This window comes from Ixodes scapularis, unplaced genomic scaffold, assembly GCF_016920785.2.
Source record: "Ixodes scapularis isolate PalLabHiFi unplaced genomic scaffold, ASM1692078v2 PGA_scaffold44__24_contigs__length_19508400, whole genome shotgun sequence".
Lineage (NCBI taxonomy): Eukaryota > Metazoa > Arthropoda > Arachnida > Ixodida > Ixodidae > Ixodes > Ixodes scapularis.
The window spans coordinates 295,635-323,604 of NW_024609873.1; the positions used below are offsets into that span (position 1 = coordinate 295,635).

At 50.8% G+C, this 27,970-nt stretch overlaps 1 protein-coding gene across 1 annotated transcript; it reads right to left on the bottom strand.

Annotated features, from left to right (window-relative positions):
• On the bottom strand, window positions 1-27,970 carry LOC8038484 (proline-rich protein 2). The gene is given in 9 exon segments (XM_029970826.3): window positions 1-203; window positions 2,434-2,523; window positions 4,917-5,136; window positions 15,525-15,578; window positions 15,580-15,804; window positions 17,102-17,445; window positions 21,837-21,971; window positions 24,824-25,001; window positions 27,668-27,970. Coding segments are annotated over 8 exon segments (1,305 nt in total). The 5' UTR covers window positions 24,978-25,001; window positions 27,668-27,970; the 3' UTR covers window positions 1-120.

Here is a 27,970-nt window from a genome sequence, read left to right on the forward strand (position 1 = left end):
CGGGGGGGCCCCCGGGGTACGACTCTCGGAGGGCGGGACCAACGTAACGTCCGACGTCCCCCGCTCCCTGGGGAGGGTGCCGGAGAGGGCAGCCGGTTCTCCCGCGGCGGGGGCCCGGGGTCAGGCCGCGGTCTGCTGCGCCAAGCTTCCGGCAAAGTGCGTGGGGGGCGGGGGAGCCTGACGTTGATGGTTCTGCCGGGGCACTGCACAGGGAGAAACACACACAGGCGCTGCTCAAAACACTTTTTGACTAGAAAATATAAGAAAATATACCGGGGTTTTATGTTGCATGGCAACCAATCGAGGAGACCAGTACAGTGTTCCGTGCATTCGGTGTATACCGACAAATTCTTCGAGTGAACCCCTAATGCATCTTGGAATATTTAAGGCTGGATCTCACCTTGCAACTGCTTACGACCGACCGCGTTAAAACCTTGCGCTCTCTCACGACGAGAGGATGCTGGCGCCAGCCAACATGCGGCCGGGGAACACTCACGACTTCCGTACACATTTCCTTTTTATTCTGTGCGTCATTCATGTTTGTTGGCTCGGAAAAACTTTCGACAATGTTATAAACAGACGTTTCTCGCAAGTAGTATGTTTGATCCTGCATATACCTTCGCCCTCGTGAACTGCTCTTCCGGGGCCACCTTGTAGATAGCGCCAGCGTGCCAGCATGCTCTCTCGTCAATAAACGTAAGCATAGGAACCACTCTTTGATCACAGCCTTGTTTTGTGTGGACCTGGAACGGGGCCCGCATCGACCTGTCCACGGGACCCCTTCTTTCCTTGGGAGACACGCCCATTATCTCGTGTCTTTCTCTCGTGTGCGCAGGCACAATTCCCATAGGCAGTTGGTGAGCAAACAGTTTGTACGATAGATAACCACAAAAAAGACGAGCAAAAAAAAATACAGAGTTACCATATTTTCTTGCGCATAACCCGCGTCAACGTTTATAGAAAATCAAAGGCAGAGTAGGGGGTGTGGGTTACACATGAATTTCGGAAGGCAGTGCAGCTTCGCGGCAATGCGCACAAAGTCGTAGGGATGGATTCTCCAGAGCCTCTCCTCTCCAATCTCTCCTAGAGCCTTTCTTCTCCCCTCCATCTCCTTTCTTCAGGTAGCCACCTCTGCCTTGTTTTCGTGGGCACCGAGACGTCGATCACCGCTCCACGCCGTCGTCAAATCCGCAGAAAAATCGGAAGCTGAGCGGCAGGCCGAGACTATGACCACTACGTCGTTGACTAGTCGTGCGTGCGAGGATGGAGGAAGAATGAGAACCTGTGAACTGAAAGCCACGACTGACGATCGTTCTATGATCCGAAGACACAATGATTCAATCCGTGATCTGGTCTGCGACCACTTCATTCGGTTAGGATGAACGTTCGCGGATCGCGGACCGTGTCGCGGTATTTGTGGGGGTGGGCGATCGCTCCGTGTTTTTTTGGCAATCGATATTGAAATAAAAACCTGAGGTGGGTGATGGACACTGGTACTTGTGATGTCTTACTCTCTTTGACTTTGACAGACATGACATTTTCGCATAATTTGACTCAAGTTGTTAAGGGGGGCACAACCCAAGAATTGAAATTTTTAGAAAAACAAAAGCGTTTTTGAAAACTATTTTTATCATCTTCTATAACTAATAAAGAACGCTCTCAGAAATTTTTTTATCTTCACCTGTAACATGTTTACTCGGGAACAAATCTTTCTCAATGTGCCGGCGGCCGTGCGCACTGGCCACAGATGCAGCCAGACCAGTGTGTTTACCTTTTTCAAAGCGAGCCCACTCCCAGACAATTAGGCCTAGCACGGAGTGGGTCCCCTAATTGGAAAGACTGTGTCTTCCTTTTGTTTACATTGCAGTTCATTGTTCAACTCTGTGCGTACAGGAGGGAAAACCCAGTGGCAAACATGCTTTGTAAAGCACCACAGAATGTTACACGCGCTCCTATTGGCCAGCCAGGTGAAGCAGCAGCTCCGATTCCTTCTCGGGAGCCAAGTACCCCAAAAAGCCTTCTGCTCACACACACGGACCCTCGTATTTCGCTCTTTCGCTTTCGAGCTTCCTCACGCGCAAGTTACGTTCTTCCATTCCTTTACTACGATGCCGGCGGTCAACCGTCGGAAGTCGTAGACATTCGGTTCTTAGAAGCGCAAGCGTAAGCAGCATAGAGGCTCCAGTGGAGGCCGACCGCGCAAAACGGCTGCGACGTCCCTGTGCGTTCCTAAGTCCAACGCCGTCTTCTACAGCATTAGTGCTCGAAGGTATAGACCGCTCGGAACTATCAGATACTGCCACGCCGGTTACCGACACCCCCGTGACGTGGCGTTTGCTCTTCGCCAAGTCACAGTGAAACCGGCTACCGTACGATCTCGGGCGGCCCAAGAGCAGACCGGAACCGCCCGTGAAAAAGGGGGGTGCTCCGTACCTTTGCTGGGGTACCTCTTGACCTCCGTTGCCGCGTAGACTGGGCCAGGAACGTGGTCGATGGGGCGAAAGCTGAAGCGGCTCTCGAAAGCTGCACGGAGAGGGAGGCCTCGAGTGAGGGACAACGCTTTTCGGTCCAGCCGGGCAACAAATAATGAGGCACGGCCGTAGTGCTGGAGTCGCGGAGGTCGGCGTGGGGCACAGATTAAAAGCGGGGGCTGCGTCGGCGCTCGGCTGAGACTCGCGTCGTCGTTGATTAAACGGGAGTTTCAGCCAAACACCAACGTACCGCTCGTGTTCAATCTGGGGTGACACGAAAACTCCAGCACTACGGCCTTGCCTTGTTGTCTAGGGGTTGTTCGGTCAGGCCATTTCAGGGGCATGGCAAAGAAGCACAAGGCTAGAGTTTCGATTACAATCAAGTGTCTCCGAGCCCTTGAGAGCAAACTGGACTGTAAGTCAAACACATGTGTTGATCCTGTCTACGCTATACAGTACCGTGTTTGCATGATTCTAACGCACACATTTTTTCACCAGAATTGGTGCCCAAAAATACATGCATGTTACGAATGAAACTCAAAAAGAAATACGCAATACACGATATAAGGTGGCTCGCCCCATCGCCATCGTGACTTTTTGTTTACGTCCACCATTTCGGTTTTTGTATCCCGATAGCGATGACGAGTGATGCATACTGCTGCGTGCAGGGTCACGGACTTCTAGAAGGCTCTCATTTATCCTTGCTCCGGACATAAATTCTATTGTTTATCTCTGCTTTTGTTGTTCTAGAAAGTGTGTGTTCATTCTCGCCTTGAACGCGCTACGCTTGAAGGTTCTCCGCCGAATCTTCGAGATAGTGACACACTCTAGATAAGAGGCCGCCCGCAACCTTGTCGAGTCAGTTTTTGGCCCCAGCGTTCGACTCTGCTGACACGCCGACTTTGACGCCTGCGACGCTCTGTTTTCTTCCGTTTCCTTCTTTATTTTTGGGCACAAGTTCGCCCGATTAAACATTTAGTTTACTCAGTTATTCGCCACCTCATCACTTGTCATTTGTGACAAGTGATGCACCGGACCGTCGTTGTGATGACGACCTTGCCGGCGGGAGACAGCACCGTTCATTTCATCGCAAGATTGGGAGACAGCGTCTTTCATTTCATCGCAAGATTGAAACATTTGGAATAAACCTTTGAGGTTCCAAATGAGAAAAAGTTGCATTTCTGTATCCAACCTACAGAATCTGGTGCGCGTAACAATCGAGGTCAGAGCATTTTTTTGTTCGGACCTCGAAAAATGGGTGTGCGTTACAATCAAGGGCACGTTAGATTCGAGTAAATACGGTATTGCTAAATTTAGCTAATGATGCACAGTACAGCCACAGCTACAGCAATGCAAATCCCAACTTTACTTCCGCTAAAATGCATCTTGCAATAAAAATTAATTGTCTGTCTGTCTGGCATTTCCTGAGACTGTTCTAAATGCATAGCATTTAGGACACCTTTGCCGATGTCCACTTGAAACCACACACTGAACGGGCTGTCCGGAAACTGGCAGTGTGTAGTGGCGATTGGCTGTTTGTCGCCGTTTGGCTCGGTGCTCTCGCCCTCCCTCTTCAACATTGGCACTCCTGCACCGCTTTGGGGGTACGCAACGTCCGCAAGCGAGAGCCTTCATAGTGTGTGTAGTCCACCTTGCTGCCTCCGCACGCATGCCGAGGAAAGTCCCCACTCCCAGAGCAGTCGCTGAAAGAGCGCTGCATGCTCCGTCGAAACTTCGTCCCAGACTTGGACACATAAGTGTTAAAAGCTAACCCTATAAATGCTACAAATTAAAAAAAAAAAAAGAATTGAGCAGGTCTGCGTCAATTTACAGTACAGTCGAAGCGAGAGCTCGACTGTACGCCATGGCACCATGGCAAAGTCGTTGGGCATCGGCGTCGTGTTCACACACGCACCGTGGTGTGCGTGGACAAAAGCGTTCGGAACAAAATGGACATCTCACCATTTGGTTACGAACACTTGTTTCTTTTTTGTTTCGGAATGCGTGAAAGTGCTTCTTCCGGCACAAGGTATTCGTATTGCAGTGCTACAAAGGCATTTTGTTATCCATTATTTCTTTGTATTTTTCCAGAGAGCGCGTGCAGTGGGTCTATGTACAAGGCGGGTTGTAAACGCTGCGGCGAAGCTCCGTGCTAACGCCTCTGCTTCGGACGCAGCGGGCCCATGTTTGATTCCCACGGGCGGCGGGCAATCTTTTTCAAGGATTAGGCTGCACCGACGACGGACGCCCTTCTACACCAACAGCATCAATAACTACGACTACAATATCAACAACCGACGTCTTTTCCAGTGGCGGGAAGAGCCTATGACATCTATCGCCGTAAAAGAGGAGTGCGGCATGCCGTTGCAAAAACGACGTGCCCTGCCACCACCGCCTGCACCAATGCTGGCAACGGCGGCGGTGCGTGTGGGGTGGCACACTCACCCGCAGGTGCCGCGGAGTTCCTCATGGAGGAGCTGCGCAGGGGAGGCGTGGGGGAGGGCCGGGGGGCCGCGGCAGGCCCCTGGGGCCTGGGCTGGTTCCGCTGGGGCAGCTGCGGGGGCAGGCTGCTGGGCAGGGGAGGGGGCTGGCCCCTCAGGGGCGGAGGGGGAGGCCGCGAGGCAGGGGGGGCACGCAGCGGCGGCGCCGGGGGGGCGCTCCGGGACTGCGTGGGAAGAGAAACACACGGTCGGCACACACCCCCGAGAGCCTAGATTTGGCAGAGTGAGCAGCTCAAATCGTGGGGCACAAAACAGGTGCTCGTGCTTTGAGTCGCTCACTGTTTGAGTTGCTCATGGTTTGAGTTCATCACGATTTGGGCTACTCGCATGAGCGATTAATCTGTGTGAGACACCTCTCGCAGATTGGTCGCTCATGCACACGTGTAAGTCGGCACATGGTACGGAGTACATCGGGCGGAGAAGCTGAGCCAAGCCACAAGACACTCGCAGATGACAGATGCTTCTGCCTGCTCCTCGCAGCTAGCATTCCGAACGCGACCCATAAATCATGCAACCCCAAATTGAGCAGTGTGAATCACTCCAAAATCTAGGCACATTACGCTGGCCGGACGACCACAACCAGCCATCACTCTGTCCTACTCTACGACGTCCCGTCACTATGACACCTGGAACGGTGTGTTAAGCACCCTATACTGCCCGTATATTGAAAGTGGTCCCAAAATGGGGACGAATGACACCACAGGAGCTGGCACGTCATGGCGTCTGATGTCGCCATCCTGGCGGTTGGCCGTAGATGCTCCGGCAAAAAGTAGGAGCAAATCCTAGTGTCGCTGCCGTTGCAGCATTTTAAGTCCAGGCTGCCCAAGCTTCCCTAAACTGTCAAAATGGAAAGTGACCTGCAGCAGAATGGCTGCGTGCTGCATTATTCTGCAGCAGGTTGCTGAAACACCCCATAAAAATTGAGTTTCTGAGAAAATTCATTTCATACTTGCTACATTTTCTAAACATTTGCTCATTAAAACATACGTACAGCCTAAGCTCGTTATAGCAGACCTTGATTTTGACCAAGATTTCGGTCTGTTGTAAGAGGGGGGAGTATGCTGCATGCAGATATGAAGTTGAGTCAACGGTATGTAGAGGAAAACCAACCAAACTTCACAAATCGGTATGTTATATTGTCACGGGTGGTGACCAAAACAAAAACAATAAATACACAGAAAGAAATAAACGTTTAATGTGGCGAACTTGTGCCAAAAATAAAAGGAAATAGAAAGATAACAACAGAGCGTCGCGGGCGTCGAAGGCGGCGAAGCAGCAAGGTCGAACGCTGAGGCGAAACTGACTCGACAAGGTCGCGGGCGGCCTCTTATCTAGAGTACGTCGCTATCTCGAAGATTCGGCGAAAGCGGCTCGAGCGTCGCGTGATCAGGGCGAGAATGAACACGCACTTTCTAGAAAACAAAAGCAGAAGATACATGGATATAAATAATAGAAGTTACGTGCGTGCGCTACATGAATAAACGGGAACTTTCTGGAGGTCCGAGACCGAGCGTTGCTTTCTCAGCCCTGCGCGCGGCATTACTCCCCCCTTTAAAAGTGCATCGCCCCGATGCAGTGTAAAACAAAACAAAATAAAAAAGAACGATAAACTCAAGAGTCTTTTGGAGCATGCACATAAGGTCCACAGTCCTATCGAGCGTAGTACGGCTTCAGGCGCACGACATGGACGACCTCAGGTCGTGGTGGGCGGCGTGACGATGTTCGTGTTCCGTCGGGCATCACCTCGTAGTTCAGCTCGCCGAGGCGACGAAGTACCTTGTATGGTCCAAAGTACCGTTTCAGCAGTTTCTCACTGAGGCCGCGGCGACGGATGGGCGTCCAAACCCACACCCTGTCTCCGGGCTGGAAGTGAACGTCCCTGCGACGAAGGTTGTAGCGGCCCGCGTCGGCGCGTTGCTGGTCTTGAATCCTGAGTCGGGCGAGCTGGCGGACTTCTTCGGCCCGTTGAGCAACCACCTGGGCGTCGTCGCTCTCACTGTCAGCTGGCTCATGGGGCAGCATCGCGTCCAGCATGGTCGTTACTTTGCGCCCATGCACCAGTTGAAAGGGTGTCACTCCGGTGGTCTCTTGTACGGCCGTGTTGTAGGCAAATGTGACGTACGGCAACACCTCGTCCCATGTCTTGTGCTCCACGTCGACGTACATGGAGATCATGTCGGCGATGGTTTTGTTGAGTCTCTCCGTCAGCCCGTTGGTCTGCGGGTGGTACGCCGTGGTGCGACGATGGCTGGTGTGGCTGAGACGAAGGACTTCTTCCGTCAGCTGGGCCATGAATGATGATCCACGGTCTGGGATCAGGACTTCGGGAGCGCCGTGCCGGAGGACAATGGACTCGATGAAAAACTTGGCGACTTCAACAGCCGTTCCTGATGGAAGGGCTTTTGTCTCGGCGTACCGCGTGAGATAATCGGTTGCGACTATTATCCATCGGTTTCCTTGCATCAACGGTGGGAAAGGTCCGAGTAAATCCATACCGATTTGCTGGAATGGGGCAGATGGCGGCGCAATAGGCTGAAGAAGTCCTGCCGGTCTCGTCGGTGGCTTCTTCCTTCGTTGACACTCGTGGCAAGATCGGGTGTAGTGGTGTACTGTCTTCGCAAGCTTGGGCCAGTAGTACTTTTCGCGTATCCTCGCAAGAGTCCTGCTGTAACCAAGGTGTCCCGCCGTCGGGTCATCGTGGCAGGCTTGAAAAATTTCTTCTCGAAGACTGGAAGGGATCACCAACAGCCACGCCGTGTTGCTGTCGCTGAAGTTCTCTTTGTACAGTACGCCTTGTCGGATGGAGAAGGTTGGCCGTGTTCGAACAAAACCGCGGGGAACGGCGCTTCCTTGCCCCTCTAGGTGTTCGATGAGTGCTCGCAGCTCAGGGTCGTCTCGTTGGAGTGCTGCCATGTCGCTTACATCCAGAGCGCCGAGGAAACACTCATCGTCGTCCTCTTTGGTGCAGGCAGGACCGGCCTCGACTGGGGCCCTTGACAGGCAGTCGGCGTCATTGTGCTTCCGGCCGGACTTGTACACCACGGCCATGTCGAACTCCTGCAGTCGTAGGCTCCACCGAGCGAGGCGTCCGGAGGGGTCCTTCAGATTCGCCAGCCAGCAGAGCGAGTGGTGGTCTGTGACCACGCGAAAAGAACTTCCATACAAATATGGGCGAAACTTTGTTATTGCCCATACGACAGCGAGGCACTCCTTTTCGGTCGTTGAATAGTTCCTCTCCGCTTTAGACAGCGTCCGACTTGCGTATGCGATAACTCGCTCGGCTCCGTCCTGCACTTGGACTAGTACCACACCCAGTCCAGTGTTACTGGCGTCGGTGTGGATCTCGGTTTCAGCAAACTGGTCGAAATGGCCAAGAATCGGGGGCGTCTGGAGTCTTCGTTTGAGCTCGTCGAATGACCTCTGGTGTTCTTCTGTCCACTCGAACTTTACGGCGTCCTTCGTGAGGTGTGTCAGCGGTGCGGATAGCTTGGCGAAGTCTCGAACAAAGCGCCTGTAGTAGGCACAGAGTCCGAGAAATCTTCTCACGGCCTTCTTGTCAGACGGCGGCGTAAATGCAGCTACGGCGCGGGTCTTCTCGGGGTCAGGTAGAACACCCTTGTTGTTCACGACGTGGCCAAGGAACTTTAGTTCCCCATAGGCGAACCGACACTTTGTTGGCTTGAGTGACAGGCCGGCGGTCTTGATGGCTTGAAGCACGGCTCGAAGTCGCCTGAGGTGTTCGTTGAAATCTCGTGAGAATACCACGACATCGTCCAGGTAGACGAGGCAGCTCTGCCATTTCAAACCTGCCAGCACGGTGTCCATGACGCGCTGGAAGGTGGCTGGTGCTGTACAAAGTCCGAACGGCATCACTTTGAATTCGTATAGTCCGTCGGGAGTGACGAAGGCAGTTTTCTCCCGGTCACGTTCGTCGACTTCAATCTGCCAATAACCACTCTTCAGGTCCATCGACGAAAAATATCGGGAGTGGCGCAGTCGGTCTAACGTATCATCGATGCGGGGGAGCGGATAGACGTCCTTCTTTGTCACGGCGTTCAGTCGACGATAGTCCACGCAGAACCGCAGGGTTCCGTCCTTCTTCTTTACAAGGACGACTGGAGACGCCCGTGGGCACCTTGAGGGTTCAATGATGTCGTCGTCGAGTATCTCCTGGACTTGATCTTGAATCACTTTCCTTTCCTTTAAGGAGACCCGATACGGCGACTGGTGGACAGGAAGTGCGTCGTCGTCGGTAACCATGCGATGTTTCGCCATTGGTGTTTGGCGAATCTTTGATGTCGTGGCAAAACAGTCACTGTATTCGGCAAGGAGATCAATCAGTTGCCGGCGCTTCGTAGCTGGGAGCTCGGGGTCAATGTCGAGCGGCGGCGGCGTCGTGCTTTTCTGCTGAGGCGACGAGGTTTCCTCGGAGATTGCGGTGACCACCGCTGGCGCTTGAAGCTCCTCGACGTGGCCCACAGTGGTACCCTTCGTTAGGTGCTGCGGCTCCTCTCGAAAGTTCGTCACAAGAACGGTTGTACGTCGTTCTTGGAGATACGTTACGCCTCTTGCGACGCCAATTCCTTTTTCGAGGAGCAGTTGGACGCTGCCTTCCAGAAGAGTTTCACCGTGCATGGCGGCGTCGGCCATAACGGTGACGAAAACACTCGACCGCGGCGGTAGGTTCACATGGTCGGCGATAACTCGGATCGCGGTTGATGTTGTGTTGGTCTCCACCGGCGGTAAAACAGGTTTCCGCAGCGTCAACTGGTTTTCCCCGAGGTCGATGACGGCGCCATACTCGCAGAGAAAGTCCATTCCGAGGATAACGTCCCTCGAACAGTCTTGCAGAACGACGAACTTCACAGGGCACGTTTCACCGTGGATCTCGACGCGAGCAGTGCATCTCCCGACTGGCGTGATGAGATGTCCTCCGGCGGTTCGTATTTGAGGTCCATCCCACGGCGTCATGACTTTTCGCAGGCGGCGAGAGAGCCTCCCACTCAAGACTGAGTAGTCTGCTCCGGTGTACACGAGTGCCGATGAGTCGAGGCCGTCAATAACAACGTTTAAGTTGTTGGACACCGAAGCAGGAGCGTCGTTGTGATGCGTATCGTCGGGAGAGTGGGAGCGCTCCGTCGTTCGTGGAGGCTCTTTACGTCGGTCGTCTTCGGCAACTCCACCTCCAGGGGTTGCCGCGCCTAGTTTCCCCGGCGAGGAGCGAGGGGCGACAGGCTTTCACGTCGGGGTCGGTGCATCGGCGAAGCTGGACGTCGCGGTGACGGCGACCGGAACTCTCGGCGGGACGCAGGCTCGGGGGACTGGGGTCGTCGCAGGTACTCGTCGATCTCCCGAGGGCGTTCACCATACCGGGGGCGCGGGTCGCTTGGGTGGAATCCGCGCAGCCCGAGTCGACGGTATGGGCATCGGCGGTAGGTGTGGTCTGCCTCCCCGCAGTGGAAGCACAGAGGGCGTCGGTCGGGCGTTCGCCACACATCGGTCTTCCGGGGTGCACGGGGCTCCTGGCTGGCGTACTGGGGCTGGTCGTCGTGGCGTCGGTCGTGCTGCGGCGCAGGAGACTGGCGTCGGGGCGGCGCGACATAGGCGCGAGGAGGAGGCGGTGGCCGTCGGGCCACTGCGGCGTAAGTTAGCGCGGGTTCTTCGGAAACTGCTGCGCTGATGGGAGCCTCTGGTTGAATGGCTCTCTGCACCTCTTCCCGCACGACCTCAGCGATGGAGAGCGAAGCTGGTCGGTCCGCGGCGGGTAGTAGCTTTCGCAGCTCCTCCCGGACGACGTCGCGAATGATCTCGCGAATGCTTGGGATGCTGGACCCAAGGTCGCAAGCGGACGGCGGAACCGCGCTGACGCCGGGTAGCCTCTGGTAGTGGCTGGCTCGGGCTTGCAGGGCACGCTCGATGTTCGTTGCCTCGGCGACAAAGTCTTCGACAGTTGTCGGAGGGCTGCGGACAAGGCCACCAAAGATGTTTTCTCTCACGCCCCGCATGAGGATTCGTAGCTTCTCCTCTGTAGCCCGAGGGTCGGCGCGGGCGCTCAGGCGCAGGACGTCCTCTACGAAGCCGGTGACACTCTCGTTGGGGCCCTGGGTTCTGGTTCGCAGTAGGTCCTCGGCTCTCTCTCGGCGGTGGTGGTTGATGAAGGTAGCCTTGAGATCGTTCTTGAAAATGTCCCACGTCAGGGAGGACTCATGATTCTCGTACCAGTGCTTGGCAGTCCCCTCAAGCGAAAAATATACATTGTGTAGGCGCTGCTCGTCCGTCCAGCAATTGTGGCGGGCAACGCGTTCATACTGGTCAATCCAGTCTTCGACGTCTTCGTACTGCTCGCCGTGGAATGGAGCCAGTGTCCGAGGAGCGACGGGTGGGTAGACGACGGCAGGAGCGGCGGGGGTCTGCGACTGGTTGGCCATCGTCGGCTGCCTGGTCCTGGGTGGTAAAGGTCCGTATTCCGGGTGTAGCCCTTGGGTTCGGCGACTTGATCGAGTCTCGATCTGGTCTTCGTTGGGTCCTCGGGAGCTTGGGTTCGGACTTGCAGTGCGGGAACTTGGGGGGCTGCGCTGCACGAACATGCGGTACCCAGCACCTCCACCAAAATGTCACGGGTGGTGACCAAAACAAAAACAATAAATACACAGAAAGAAATAAACGTTTAATGTGGCGAACTTGTGCCAAAAATAAAAGGAAATAGAAAGATAACAACAGAGCGTGGCGGGCGTCGAAGGCGGCGAAGCAGCAAGGTTGAACGCTGAGGCGAAACTGACTCGACAAGGTCGCGGGCGGCCTCTTATCTAGAGTACGTCGCTATCTAGAAGATTCGGCGAAAGCGGCTCGAGCGTCGCGTGATCGGGGCGAGAATGAACACGCACTTTCTAGAAAACAAAAGCAGAAGATACATGGATATAAATAATAGAAGTTACGTGCGTGCGCTACATGAATAAACGGGAACTTTCTGGAGGTCCGAGACCGAGCGTTGCTTTCTCAGCCCTGCGCGCGGCAATATCCAAATGTCTGTTGTAAGCAGGTCTGTTGTAATGAGCTTAGACTGTAACAGATTTTACTTTGTCAGGGTGTCTAGCAAATTATTCTTTTGAAATTCCCTGACTTTTCCAGGTTTTCCCTGACAATATCAGGTGAAAATCCCTGACCAATGTAGAGACGGGTAAATATACAAGACTATTACAACACAAGGCCTTGAGCGTTGAGCACTGTGAGCCTCAGGATCATTTTGCACAGGCTTAACCCAACTTGCATATGCCAAAATATTCGGGTTCGCCCAGTCCAGATTAAACGAGCACTTTCTTGCCACCAATATCGTCAGTGAAGGGGCCACTTCTGGAAACACTATGAAAACACGACGTTCAACGACACACGTCAATAACCGAATGGCAGCATGGTGGCATGGCCAACATGGCCGACAGATGCACACTTTCGGATACTTTCGGCTTAAGGCTTGGATTGATTAGGCGTCTTCGGTTTTCTCATTTGTCACTAAATCTAGTAGCTCTAACTGGATCTAGCCTACTGTTGTGCCCTCATTCCAATCCAATCCAAGGCTTGGACTGGATTTGTCGGGTGTTCCCTTTGCATCGGGTGACACGCTCTACATCAGGTGAGCAGAGCACGCACTCCGCTCTAAGCAGCATTTATTGCCTATTTTCCTGCCCCAAAGCCCTCAAGTCTTTGCTCAGGGCACAAGATGGCCTTTCCGGCTCATTTTCCCTGACTGGGCTTGCTTTTTGACAATATCCTTGACTATTCTCCGATTTTTCCCGGTAACTAAAATTTCCCTGACAATCACCGGTTTTCCCGGTCGCAAGACTCCCTGATTTGTACATAGAATATGAAATTTGTACTCAATAAAAAGAACCAAGCAAGAGCTTACTGGTGATATTGAGGCAATGAAAATATCTCCTTTAAGTCGCATATGAAAACTCGTCAGTCTGCCAAAAATTATTTTAAAAAAAACACAGTTTTCCTTTTTTTCTTTTAAAATAAGAAATTTTTCAATTCATTAGGCATAATAAAATTTAATTCCATAGCATCACAGAAGAGTCCCAGTGCAGTAGACCGAGAAGCGAAAAAATGGCAAGCTATCAAGCGTGCAATTCCCAATTTTGCATCGGCTGCTTCAACTGTCAATACCTTACAAACAAAAAGTCTGCCAAGCTTGCTGTCTGCACCCTCTTTCATTTCAGGAATGCCCTCAAAACATATCTTTTTTTTTTTTTGGTAAAAATTAAATATATGATTTCAACCCATGCTGGAGTTGAGACAAAAGCACCTGTTTGTATTTGTTCACCCGACTACCCAAAAGAGGCTTGCAAGCCATTGAGAACAAAGCAGAACTGTTCATACACTCGTTCAGTGTGAAGCTGAAGAGGTTCTTAAAAAAATTTGAGTTGAATTCTAGATTTAGCTTGCGAACCTGAATATCACGTTATTCCTCCGCACTGACACCAGTCGCAACATCGTTTTCTGACCTTTTCGAAAACAGCAAGAGTGCGCATGCATAGCTTTGATAGCTGCAGAAGATGCACGAGAGCGGAGATTTCGAAAAGTCCTAATAGGACGTCACGCCCCGCGAAGGCGGGTCTTCACCGGTACTTCGAAAATGGTTTTCTGCAGCCTTCGTACACTAAATTGAGAACTAATCCCAACACTCGGGATCCTGGAGGCCAAATGAAAACGATTTAAGTGCTTTACCTCAAATCAGACTTGGACGTAGTTCAACTACTCTACTCAAACTACTGTAGTTTAACTACTTTTTTTAGTGACTTGGTAACTTTCAATTACAACTGGATTTGGGTAATTAGTAGTTTTATTTAACTACTTTTTTCAGGTAACTTCTACTCAAATTACTAACTACTTTCAAAATCTAGTGCTAATTTTGCTCATCACGAAAGTTTGAGCGCAGAAATGAGTAAGACAACGACAGATGAAGTGGCGTTCCCGAACAAGGGGCCCCATTGTTCGGGAAAAGGTCATTGGCCCAAGGTCGCGACGAGCAGCCAAAGCATAACACCGACGCGCACGAACGCAGGAAGAGATGCTGAACAAGCCTTGGTTGGGTATTGACCTAATCCGGTATTGCACGCAGGCGCCGCGTTTCCAGCTGCAACCATGAAGGACGGGACACTCCGAGGACTGTTGTTGTTTTCGTGTTGTCTGTCTTTAGTGAGTTCTGACTCAAGCGGTAGGTTCCACGGAAGATGCCACTGGAATGACCTTGCAGCTGGGTGCCTGTTCCAATGGTCGCCTCGTCGTCAGCGCATATACGCCTTTGCAAAGCCGGACTCCCCCACGCACAAACCCTGGAATGGGTAATCCGTTCACAGGAGCACGTTGCCGCTTCCAGCCGCAACTGTACGAGCGACGGTGCTTGTTCACGTAATCCTTCGCGTCCTTCCGACTTTCCATGCCTGGGAGACCTCCCTTTTGTTAAAAACGATTTACTTGTCAGGCGCGTCAGAATATTATAGTCGCCGGCGAGGATTGCGAGTTACCCTTGGGAGATCCTTTTGTTGGACTTGGCGACAGCGAGGAAGTATACTTCGGTTCCTCTTCTGTTAAACCAAAACATTTTGTTTTTCAGTAGCGTAGCACTAGCACTACAACGAGATGCGCAGTCGTCCGAATGATCTCATCTTCGTGGCGCGAGCCTTGAACCCTTGACGGTCAGGTGCACTCACTCAGCGTACTCGCAGAACGTCATCGGAATAAAGTGGGCCAGTCATAACAATCTCAACTTGCCAAAGAAAAAAGAAAAAAGGAGGAAATTTTGCTATGAAAGACCCTCTACTCGAGGCAAACCTCACATGTTTTGTCATGAACACCTAAGATGCCGACACTCGCTTACCCGAGCCTGCACAGCCTGTTTCTCAAACTCAACGGTGCCGATCCATTCAGCGCGTCGGTGGAACGTTTTTTTAGTTTGGGTGAAGACGTCTTTAGGAGGAAAAGGGGAAAACTCTGCTATCAAGAACTTTGAAACTCAACTGCTTCTGCGAGCGAATAAAGTATTTTGGTAAAAACGCAAGCCATAAATAGACTGCATTTATCTTAGGCTCGCAGGATTTTTCATTGATCCAAACTGCTGTTCATTTTGCTACCACAAAAATATAAAAAAGTAACTTCGAAAGTAACTTCGAAGTAACTCGCTACTCTTTACAGTAGTTAGTAGTTTACTCAATTACTATTAAAAATGCGTAATTTCTACTCTACTCCAATTACGTTTGGCGTTGATACTCAGTAACTTAACTACCTTTTTTGAGTAATTTGTACATGTCTGCCTCAAATACAGAACCCCTCCAGTTTCCCTTTAAAAAACGCAGGACGCAGCGAGTTCCCAGCTCGTTATTGTCGCTCAAACAAGCCACTCCGAGCACAACATCGGCCGATAAGAGCGCGAAGGAATGAATCGCGAGGCAAAGAAGGCGCAAACACAATAAGCCGCGCCCCGCACTACTTAAGCTCACAGCGACCGTGGCCCGGACATGCGTAACAGAGCCAGGGACCGAGGTGCCCCTCCCCTCACCTTGTGCGCCTGGTGCAGGTTGCTGGGCACGCTGACGTTGCGGGGCGGCGGGGGGCGGGCCCGAGGGCTTGGCGGGCCCCCCGGGCTGGGGCCCCGCCCCCTGCTGGCCCGCTCCTTCGGCCGGTCGGGAGTCGGGGGCCCCGAAGCTCTGGCGCCGGGCCAGTGGTGCCCCGGGGAGTTGCAGGCGTGCCCCCGCGTGCGGCCCCACAGTGCCAAACCTGGGGCCGCTGGCCGCCACCGCGCCCACCGTGGGGCTCTTGGGGGGAGGTGGGGGCTTCACCTGCGTGCACGGGGGGTGGTTGGGTGTCGGAACGACCCCTCCGGTGGGGCAGTTTTGCAAGACGCCCTTTGACTTCCGGTAAGCCGCGTTCCACCGTGCTGACGAAAGGCCGCCACCGCATTCCCCGTTAGTATGTGTACAGACAGTTATCATATTTTCTGGTTTGTAAGTCGCACCCGCCATAAATGGCTGTTTGCAGAAAAGGGTTGGCATGTAAGTTGCCCCGGTGTGTAGGTAGCGCATATACGTTTGTACAGTTGGTGCGGCGAAACTGCATTGAAAAGGCCCACTCATATGTACTACGATTGCAATACATGTGCAAGTGAGAGTAAGTATCAATATTTTCATCAATGAATTGAACGAGAAATATAACCCCTGTGGCAAGCTTGCGCATTAAGGTCGATACTCACAGAAAAAGAATGCATTGAGTCACACCATTGTATAAGTTGCACAGATGAAAATTTTGAAAAAATAATGTATGGCAATTTGCTATGTAATTGTGTTGCATTTGTGAAACATACTAGCATTACAAACGTTTACGTCATCGTTCAGCAGCACGTCTATCCCGTTCAGCCCGATGCCTACTTTTACGGCGCTCTTTACCAGATAATTTAATGTGTGGCATGTGCACACTTGAAAGGATAACCCTAATGATCTACAAGAACTTTCTAACCCACTCCTTCTCACATAAGCCTCCTCCTCACTCCAACCCTGGTCACATGACCTCACCCTTAACCAACCGGCATCGAGCACCTCGCCCCTCGTCTCCCACCCGTCAACCAATCAGTGCCGAGCCTCGTGGCCACGCTTTTATCCAGGCTTCACTTTTCGGCTTCATAAAATGCTGAACACCTAGCCAAAGAATGTTCCACGTTAAGAACAGCGACTTATATGCCAGAAAAGACTGGAGTGTTTATTACATCTTCATCTGAGGTTCCTCAATTTCTGCTCGACGACGTCGTAAAAGTGTCACGCTCTTGCCCGCCACGAATCTGGTGGCGGCAGAGCAGAGGAGGCTTGCAGTTGATTGCTCGCAGTTTGACAATCGACGGAAGATTCCGCAGCAACAAGTTGAGACACCGCGACGACGGCGGCACAACTTGTCGTTTTCGCCAGAACTTGGAAGACAAACTGCTAGGATTGCGACGTCCGACCACACGACACGTCGGCTGCCGTGACATCATCTATCGTCACATCGGGACCACTTCCGACACACAGGTGGTACGAGATGTAAAACGCGCCAGTTGGAGACACGTTTCAGGCACTGCACCCAGAATGGGAGAGCGCATCCCTTTACCTGGGGAGCGCGCAGGGGTGCGGGGCCCCTCTTGGCCCCGAGGCTCGTCTGCGAGGCGGACCTTGTCACCCCCGGGGGCTTGCTCGGGAGCGGAGGGCCCGTCCGGCTGCGGGACACGGGGGAGGGGCCACCCTGGGGGGGGCCCAAGCTGGGCTTCTGGCTCGACGGCGGCGGCAGGGGAGGGGGTCCCCGGGGGGCCAGGTCCGCTGGGAACGGGGCCGGGGCCCGCCGGCCCGGGGGCGTGTCCCCGCTCGGTGCCGCTGGCTGCTGCAGGGGTGCACCCCCCGGCCGGGGACCCGATGGGGCGCCGGAGCGAGGGGTCGAAGGCGGGGCCGGTGACGCTCCTGCGCGAGACACGGGTCGTTCAATTGAGGCGCGGGTTCTCAAACTTTTTGATCTCGAGGAACCTCCCTCTGCCTCGACAGAAAGAAGAAAAACCCCTGTTAGGCATTGACGAAATAAAGTGGTGCAAAAGAATACGGACCTTGTAAACAATAACGTGCATACTATAATCACACACAAAAATGAGAACTATAGGGTGTGTGTTTTTAGTGCTTGGCCCTCGGCACGCACTTTTCGTCGTGGTTTGAGTGCGCACAAGACGTCAGAGCGTTGTCAAAGGTAGGAAGCTCCCACTGGAGGCGGGAGAACTGAAGCCCCTCCCTGCAGCTCTAGCCTTGTCAGTGGCTACAGGGAGTGTGTGGCTCAACAAAGCTATGCATCAGTGGATGGCTCAGATCTGCTGCAAGAAACACTTTACTTTGGGACAGAGACTGTCGAGGAAATTTGGGAGCTCGGGGAAACGTGGAGAGAACGTTGGGGAACCTCAGGGCTTCCTGGGAACCCAGGGGTTCCCCATAGTACGATTCTTGGTTCCCCCCTTCCCAGCTCCTGAATTTCTACGACTGTCCCCCCTTCCATGAAGCAATGTGTCTTCCCAGTTTGAGCACAATTTTAACGGATCCTAGGCTGTCCACTAGTGCATAACTATGCGCGAGGTATTAGGTCCCCAGTATGTGCACTGTTGTTTACCAAGCTCTGTAAGCTTGCACCCTGCTTTATTACATCAATGCCAAATTCAGGAGGGGTTCTACGGTCATAGACAAAGAGCAATAGGGGATCCTCGAGATCAAGGAAACTTGAGAACACCTGGATTATGGGCTTCCTAACGCAACAGCGACGTGGCAATTTTGTGCCAGATTTAACTATTTGGGCACAGCACAGAGGTAGAATGTAGTGTATAATGTAAAAACAAACTGACCTGGTGGGAGATAAAGTGATTTAGAAGGTCTAATTAGCTACAAAAAATTCATTCAATAGAAAGTGTACAGTAGAGAAGCTAAAACTTGCGCACAAGCAAAACCTGCTTTTTCAAGGTGTCTGACGACGGGCTCGAATAGAATTAAAGGGGCTATGCAACAATTTTAACTTCGAAAAGATTTTCAATTTTTAATTTTTACATTGTTTATCTTACCTAAAGGGATGGTGAGGTACAATGTAATAAGCTGGCAAGATGTGCCATCATGTGCTCAATCTAATGCCATATTTTATAAATATTGTCGGTTCAATGTGAGTAAATGCATCAAAAACCTCATATCACCGACAAAACAGTACTATAATCAGTTAATCGGTTTTAGTGGCGCCAACTGCCAGAGGTGAAAAAAATTATTCCTCCCTTGAGCGCCACACCGTTGCTACTATGTCAGTCAAACTACCTTTCGGAAAGGCAAGCTCTTCGCCCCCCTCTCCACATCACGCAGACCAACCTTCAAGGTCACCATGTAAATCGCAAGCAGAAGCAGTGTGCACTAGAGTCTCCGAAAAGAACCCAACCGGATTCTCCGGGTCCCGATCGCGCGTCACTGCACACGTGACTCGAAAGACTGTGTAAGAGACGAGCGGTTCGGAGGCGGCTAAAACATCAATAGCTTGACATTTTTTTAAAAAAAGAACTAATGCACGTCAGCAAAATTTGTTTTTAGTTCTTTAATCCGTACTTGACAGGGAACAACTACCACAATTATTCAATCCAAGTCCAAACATTGTTACATGGCCCCTTTAAAGACTGCTCACCAAGCAAAGGTGCAAGGTAAAATGGAATATGATACCTCAAGAATTCTGGAAGAGTATTTTTGTTCAGCAAGGCCAAAGCAGAGACCCAGAACATGCCAGACCGTCAAGCATGAGACACTGAAACTCGTTAGGGTGCACCGTCGGCGTTAACACAGTCTGGGAATGCCCCCCGCGTTGTCAAACTAAGGACTGTTACCCGTTGGTTACTCAAATGGTAGCAAAGTATGTAACAAATTGTGGAAAGGAATTTGCAGCTTTATCTTACGAATGACATCCTACACTATAGCCACCTCTCGGGGAGCCGGAATGGATGTCCAAAATTACGGATAAAGGGCCGAAGCGGTACACAAAAGATATGACCGAAGGGTATGCGGAACAAACCGCATTGACTTTCCTCTGTTTCGAGCCTACAAAAGGCAATTACTACGAACAGTGCAACGGAGTGGATGTGCAATTCGTTCTTACACTAAGTGCACATTCAACTGGTAGTAGGCGATATCACACAATGACTTCGTGCACGCCTTTACTCATCTGTCCATTTGATGCTTCAGAATCACAACATAAAGATAGAGTAAGTCTGGAGGAACACTAGCTCAGCATTGTACATACCCTTTACCAAGGGTAACCAAATAACTTATCATAGACCGAATCTTCCGAACTTCAGATTCAGCAAAGTTTGACACGTGTTGAACTTTAAAGGGAAGTTCGGCAAAGATTCGGAAAAAATTCGACAACAGTCTGCACATGGGCGAGAATGCGAAAGGGCAATGGATTGCAAATAAATACCATGCAGTTGTGCAGTTACCATCGTACAGTGTAGTACTACTACCAGCGGTTAGTGCACAGTAAGTGATAGGGTAAATGTGTTTGTCAGCCTTTGTGAGCGTGTCTTTCTTCATTATTTTCTGCCTCAAGAACAGAAGATAGACCAGGAATTGACAATGTCCACTGCGCAAGTGACGAATGATCTGGTAAATTCTGGATAACATAATTTTTATTTTATATTTCCAGTGATGCAACGAGGTAGTTGAAATACTGACCGACAAGTACTTTAAAGCACTCCTTGCAAGTGTAGCAATCCCGTTTTCAACTAACAAGTAGTTTCTGCCAAAAGAAATTAATACTACTTTTTAATTTGTGTTATTTCACAGTTTTCATCTATCCACATAAAACTAAACACAGAGCCATCATGCTCGACGTTGCACATCGGACCATTCCTAACTCTTCCCATCTCCCCAAACGTCCGAGTGTGTCCTAACATCTAAAACCGTCATTTTAAAAGTTAAAAACGAGACATTGCAAATATGAGACACTCACTTTAATGCAAAGCTCACAACAAGTGACTCAAATCGAAAAACATGCATATCTTTAATAATATTGTTATCTCTTCTGGTGAAGGATCAGCAGCCATTGCATAACCTTTTTTTGCGCATGAAACGCTGACACTTGCAGAGGAAGTAAGAACACGGTGTTATCACATTTATTTTAACAAAGTACACACTTGCAGGTTTGCACTCATGAGGCCTCAAAACCGAACTCTCGTATCATGAATGCGGCTGCTACTACCCCACTTTGTTGTCGCACAACTTCTGCGAAAAGTCAGTGTAAAATTGCCAGTAAATATGCGAAAATAACACCGATGCAATGACCTCGTAGAATATCAGCTTATTTAGTAATAACTGTGTCAAGATGCGTTAAAAAAAACAAAAGCCTAAAGATTTCTTTTTGCCCGAAAAAAAAAGAGAAATATCAACTGTTACGTTTGGCAACAATGTATTCTGCCAAAGCTTTAGAAAAGTTTGGCAAAACTTCGGCTTTGCCGAATCCCAAGGTTCAGCAAAAGTTTGGCCCATCAGTACAAAATACCCTAACTCATTACTCTCTCATAAACCAATAGATTACTTATTCGAAAACGTAAGTAGCAAAGTTGTTGAAAAAAGGTTCGAGGTACACCTAAGCACTTCTTATGAGTTGTGAAAGCAAAAGCATGTATGTCAATCTTGCGCCCGCGTTCTCAGGGAAGGCCCGCCAGCTAAATGCTTCCTTTTCCCGGCATGCCCTGGCACGGCTTTATCTGGTGCGGGCACGTAGCACCATGGGGTGGCTCTCCCTGAAACTGACGCACTTCAACCCAATGGGAGCCTCATTCCTTTAACTATGCGCACGCCTGCCAATGGGATTTCAGCTTCACTTGGAGAGGCGAATTTATTTTCTGTTTAGCTCGGCCTTTTGTGCGGCTTTAAAGTTGGGATGCCTCACATCGCAACTTCACTTTGCTCCATTGGGAGAGGGGAATTCATCTGCCAATTGGCACGGCTGATGACGTCGGCTCGCTCCCTGGGACAGTTAATGCTTTTGCATTAAAAGTAATGTGCTGCACCCTTTCATTCTGCAGGCCTAAAAAGAGTACCTGACAATGTCTACATGAGACCGAAATGTTAGACACTCCAGTAATCACATACTATCTATAACTGCACGCAATACCCTTTTGCAAAGATAAATTTTAAGAACCACGCAGCTTCTCCACCACAATGTCCGAAACTCTACAAATAAGCCAGAAAAAGCCACTTCCGTGCACGCACGAGCGACGGGCAATCTTCCATTGGCATGGATTTTGGCGAAACCTGGCACTTGTCGGGAAGGTGGTAGCGGTAGCACTCACCAGTGGCGGTCGGGTTGAGCGGCCTCAGCTTGGGCATGCCTCCCGCGAAGAGACCCGCCAGGCCTGCAGGCACGTTGAGCTTGGGGGCTGCCCCATCTGCCGGCGCCTGGGTGGGTGCCGCCGCCCTCTTGTTAGCTGCATAGAATCGGGCCCCACGTTCGGTGTCATAACACGTGGCCAGTTCCCACGACAAGAACATGCCACCCATGTTCGTGCACCCATCCAGATGTACCAGCAGTCTGTAGGTATACTACTCACTGGTATAGATGCTTCCGAAGTTTCTGCTCTAGTAAATTTTCTGACCACCAGTGGCACTAATGCAATTGGAAGTAAAAAACAAAGTAAAAAAAAAAAAAAAATAACATCTAGAACATACTTTATCCTTCTTCTTTAAAGGAGTCATGAAATAATTTTCTGCTGGGATAAATGGGTATTTTACTAATTGAAAAGTTTTAGTGCGCCAAAATAAAAAGAAGGAAAATTTTAAGATACAGCGGACTCATTGGCACCTCCTTTCCTTCGAAAACTCTCCACCTTTTCACTGCAATGCATCCGCACTGCCCAAACATGTCAGCCAAACCAACACCACCTAGACAGAAGGCCTCCACACGCGTCATCATAGTCAGATCGATCGAGGCGAGAGATTGGGCACGAGTGCTGCGTCAGTGTTCGGCTGCGGCTCGTGGCCAATCAGCAAGTCAAAGGTCGGGCTCGGGTCCAATAGCCGACCGAGCGCGATCCGACTGTGATGACGTTTCATAGAAGAAGAGGAAATTATGCGGAGGCCTTCTGTCTAGGTGGTGTTGGCCAAACCCAGCTCACGGACACGACCACTGCGTAACTCACACAAATGTGCGAGTCAACAATCAATACCCCTTTCCACGAGGTAGACGCACCCAGCGACTTTCTCTAAGGTGGCTCCTCCGAACCCACATCCATCCGTTAGCACCTGGGAGTGATCCGAATGGCCGGCTCCTAAAGTCGGCAGCTTGCCTCCGGTGCTTCAACTTGTCCTTGAGAAAGGCTTTCCCGTACACAGAAAGATTTGAGACCAGGTTATCTAAGGACGTGCTTCTGGCTAACTGAAGCCTAGGCTTCGACACACAACTATGTAGCTTAGTGTGCGAGAAAGGCATCGAGGACCGCGACAAATCATGTCTTGAGGGAGCGTGTGAGAAATAAAAAAAAAACAAGGTAACATCTATCAAAAACTGGACGAGGTGAAGGTGGTTTGAGCCCCTAGATTGTCGCGTTGAAAGCTAGAAACAAACGAAGACGAGTAGTCACGTCTCAGCTCTAGTCTAGCAAAATGGCCTTTTTTTTTTAGAATTCCCAATCTCTTTTTCAGACTTCGGCAAACTTCTCCAGACTGTCTGGTGGAGATTGGTTACAGGAACTAGCGATACAGAAACAAGGGGTTTCCACTAAGATCAAAACACCTGCCGGGAACCTTAAAGCAGCTGTGCAACAATTTCAGGGCTTTGCTTAAATAATTGTGGAAGTTGATACCTGAGACTTCTGCAGTCAACTACAGAAAACAGATTTTGCCTGAATACCCTAGTTTTTATTTTAAAAAAAATGAAAAATATTCAGGTTTTTGCCGCCTCTCAACTCGTGCATCGTCTTCCGGGTCACGTGCACAGTGACGTCACTTGAGTAGGCGCGGAGTTCCGGAAAAGTTCTCTCTTTAGAGCCATCAGCGAGCAGCAAGAACTCATCCGCTCGCAACCGCGTGACCACCCGTCCTTGCTTGTCCGGCGCTGTCCCCCTCCCCCTCCGGCTTCTGGCGGCTGTTCGCGTTTTTGTGGACCTAGGATAGATGGCGCCACTAAAACTCCGTATAATAAAAGTTTTGTAGACGATACCAGGGTTTTGACGCATTTATATATATGTTGGAACGACAAGATTTATAAAAAAGTTACCTTTTATCGAACAGGTATTCGCACAACTTGCTATCTTTTTACAAGTACCCAAGTGACATCACGCCGCTTGTTTCTCATGGCTGCCACTCGTGGCTGCAGGTCGGGAAATATTCTAAGTTTTGCCTCGCTATTACGCGGTGGAATCGCAACATTTCGATGAAAGGAGGTGTGTTTTCTGACATTTGTGACACAGTGAACAATATCAAAAGCAGAAAATGCCAATTCTTTCATTAAAATCGTTGCACAGCTCCTTTAAATAGAAAGGACAGTTCAGCCCCCAGCCCCCGCTCGGCTTGCCCAGCTAAGCGTGCGGTGGCGCCAGCACGACGGATTTGTCAACTTGCGAGGCACCATCATTCTGCGCTAGATCCAGATCCAGAACCGCACAGGATTGAATGTGTCTACCAAAGTGCTCAATTAAAATTCCCCGACCAATAAGAAAATGCGGAGGGTGGGGCAATGGCGGCTCTTCGACTGGTGAATCGGACGGTGGCATACACTGCTAGTGATGCCTCAGGCTACTCTTACTTAGTGCAAAGGATATCCTCACTATAATGGAAACGAGATATTTTTTTCCCCCTTTTACCAACAAACATATTTTTACTTACTCGCGCCATCCCCGGGCATTCCGTCCCGCTTTCATCGGTCGTTTTCTCCACTTAGCCAACGTTTCAAGAATTTCCTCGACTTTTTTTAGATGCTTTGAAATTCCCTGACAATTCTAAACTTTCCAGGTTTTCCAGGGTTGGCCGACACCCCAACTAATGCGTCCCGCCCAACCTTCTAAATAGACCCTTTTCAAAAGAGTGCGCCATTTTGTTGCACCAATTATCCGACCCTGCCTTTGTTTGGGCACATACTCTCGAGCATGAATTGGACCCGCAAACTCTGCTTAGCTCGTGTCGAAGACGGATACTGCGCCAGAGTTCGGCGAGGACGAGGATCCAATTGCACACTTCGTGCCCCAGAAATAGCAACCGCCAATGTTGCTCGACGGACTTTTAGAAAAGGGTCAATTGGGCCGCGGTTTGCGCCACCCGGTAGCCAGACTTGTGGCCAACCCACCGTCGATGATGGGCGCACTCCGGTCGTTGGTGACCGCCTTCCTGAGCGTGGCACCACCCCGGATCTGGGAGAGGAGCACGGACCGGTCCGGCACCGCGGCAGTCTTAGGGGGCCCCAGGGCCCCCATGGGGGGTGGCGGCGGTGGAGGGGCCATGGCCTGGCCTCCGGCTGCGCCAACCTGTGGGGCACGTGGGTGCAATGTTCACCAATGGTGGTGGTGGGGGCGAGTGCGTACGGTCCCTTGACACTCTAGAGGATAGTTCACCCATTTGCGTTTCCTCGTAATCGCTTACGATGATTGCACACGCTGGCGCTGTCTATCACCTAGCCCTGGAGCACGTCAAACCTGCGTGTAAATGTCATCATTTTTTGCACAACATTCCTTCACTGCGGGCTCAAGGTAATTCTTACAGAGTTACAAGAGACTACTTCTCATAGACAGTACACAGATTTGAGCTCGCAAATACCAGAATACCTTTAGTTTAGTCATGTGCGGGTTGGAAGTGCTACAAGGTGGATGGCGCCAGTTTGATCCCTCGTCGTAGGCAGTTACGAGAAAACGCAACACGCTCAAGAACGCTCAAACAGAAACATGTGAAGTAGTTTTAAAGGGCAGAGCAACAATTTTTGTACTTTGCGCAAATACCACTTAGAATGAATCCCTGATGTTTATGACCTGTGAAACAGCATTCGTTTTCTTTTCCTCACGCAATGGTAGTCACTTCTCCGACGAGATTATTATCAGTGTTTCCCGCCGTAGCATTATCTTGACTCTTGGCTACACATGGCGCGGCATTTGCCACTTGGGTGGTGCTCTTTATAATTAAAAGACTGCCAGTGGTCGGGTGGAAATGGGAGCATGCAATATTTAGCACTGCCATCTGCAGTGCAAAGTAATCTCACTGGGTCTTTTCCGTTTCAGTCAACGAAGGTTGCCCTTTATTGCAACATAATGCGTGCACTGACAGCCCACAAGCCACAGTGCTAGTGGAATATTGGGGAACAACGCCACTTCTAAATAAAATTGGAACGGCTTCAATCATATCACTAGAAAAATCTGTCAATAAAATATGCAGCTCCTGCGGTTACACGAAAAGTCGCCGCAACGCAATGTCACAAACGCTTATGAAGGAATGACACCATTCTCAAAACCAACCACTCAAGAGCAGGACATAAAGGGTGAACCAAATTGATAATTTCTCGCGATTAATAAAAAAAAAAGATCAGCGGGCCTTTTTCTTTAAACGCTGCCCACATCTGCCGCTATGTGGTACCCTAGGTCTTACTCAGTCGCCGCTACGTTGTTTGTATTTCTATGACCCCAACTGTACCTCAATTATTATAACTCAGTTATGATCGCCCGACTACACAGTATAAAACTTCAAGCGATAATATGTCGGTCAATTCTACCGGCAGAGGGCTTAGGTGCGGCCGAGCACATAGGGTGGAGCATCCACTTTTGATCTCACTCCCTTCTATTGGTTGCAAAGTGAGACCACCTAGCTCAGAGCCGTGTATAGAGAGAGTATGGTCAATGGGAGGTGCGGGCAGAGCCAGGGCGTGCGCCAGACTCTGAAAGAGGGCTTGGCATGCTCTCTTAACCAGCCAGGAACCGAAATTAATCCCCTAGCAGTGGTAGCGAGGAACAGTTCTGATCAAAGGTATATGTTCGTATATAATTCTAATAAGCGCGTAACAGTGAAGTGTAGTAACTCTTTGTGGTTGAAAATAGGGTGCATGTGTTGTTTTAATCATGATCATGCAGAAAGATGTAAGAAACGAATGCGCCGCTTAACTCTGTTTTGCTCGGCCAGAGTTTGACCGCTCGGACGGCAGATTCCCGGTTCTCGGCGCAAGGATTATGTCGATCGTTCCGTAAGTCACACTCTTCCACCATCATTTTGGATGAGCGTGATTGAAACATCAAGTGTTCCATATTTTCAGTCACCGAGAGTCACTGCGATGCAGTTATCAGGTTTGTTTCTCGCTGCCACCGCCAGGGTATTATTTCCGGCTTCTGGTTGGTCACAACCAAATTGCTGAAGACGCCCTGGAACACGCCCAGCCCGTTTTCGGCCAATGGCGCCTCCTCATTTGTCTCCTATACTTCTCAACGAATGGCCAAGCTCTCTACATATACGGATCCGACCTAGCTCGATGGTCAGCGGTGGTGTGTATGTCATGATGCGCCGCCCTGCCGTCCTCACCTTCTCAGTGAACACGCGAGAAAGTTCTGGTCCCGAGCAGTGCCAATCAGACGCGAAGTGTCCCTCGCGGGAGACAGATCGCTGGGACATATCGAAGGTAGTGCAGATTGCTGTCACGGTCGGCGATTCTTATCTCGCATCACTTATCGCATTGACACGGATCAAGCCGGGCGTAGATCGCTCTGGTGAATCACCGGTTCGTAGCGTTCGTGAGTGGTCGTCGCTTTAAAGCTGCTTTTGAGTGGGCTTGGCTTATGACTCAGCGGTTGTTGGGCAACTTTTCTCCGCGACACCTCTTCGGAAGTGCTCACATATCAAGCTTCGCCCGTTTCCGCCGTACAGTGAGCCTCTGCGTTCAAGCAGCAGTCGTGCGCGTTTACATCCCGCAAGGAACGCCCGTGAATGTGCCGTAGCCCGGTCGACGCTTGAAACACCGGTGGTTACCGATCTCGAGCGACGTGAATGCTTCCGACGTCGCGGTTTTAACATCCCCACACCGGGGGAAGAAAAAAGAAAGAAACGAAAACAGTTGGCGAAATGTTTACTCCTTACTAGTTTAGATCGTTGCGCCCTTGGAACGCAAGTGACGTCAGCGGGTACGGTTCGGCACAGATTGCAAAGTCAGTTGTCGACTCACCTCGGCGTTATTCCATGCTGACGGGGCCCCCGGCGACAGACCACTTCTTCGAGGAAGGAAAACAACCCGCTGCTAAAGATGGCCGCTCGCTTCCCACCAAAGTTTTCGGGTCATGAAACTGCTACCTAAACGAGACTCGAATCGTGCAGGACATCGCAAAATCGGATACTACCTACGAGTTCGGCGAGAGGGATCGCAACGCCCTATCAACCGTAGGGACAAGCGGGGCATATGCGAGACGTAGATGACGCGATAAACATTCGCAGAACTAATGCAGAAGGCACGGAAGGATAGTGCAGAAGG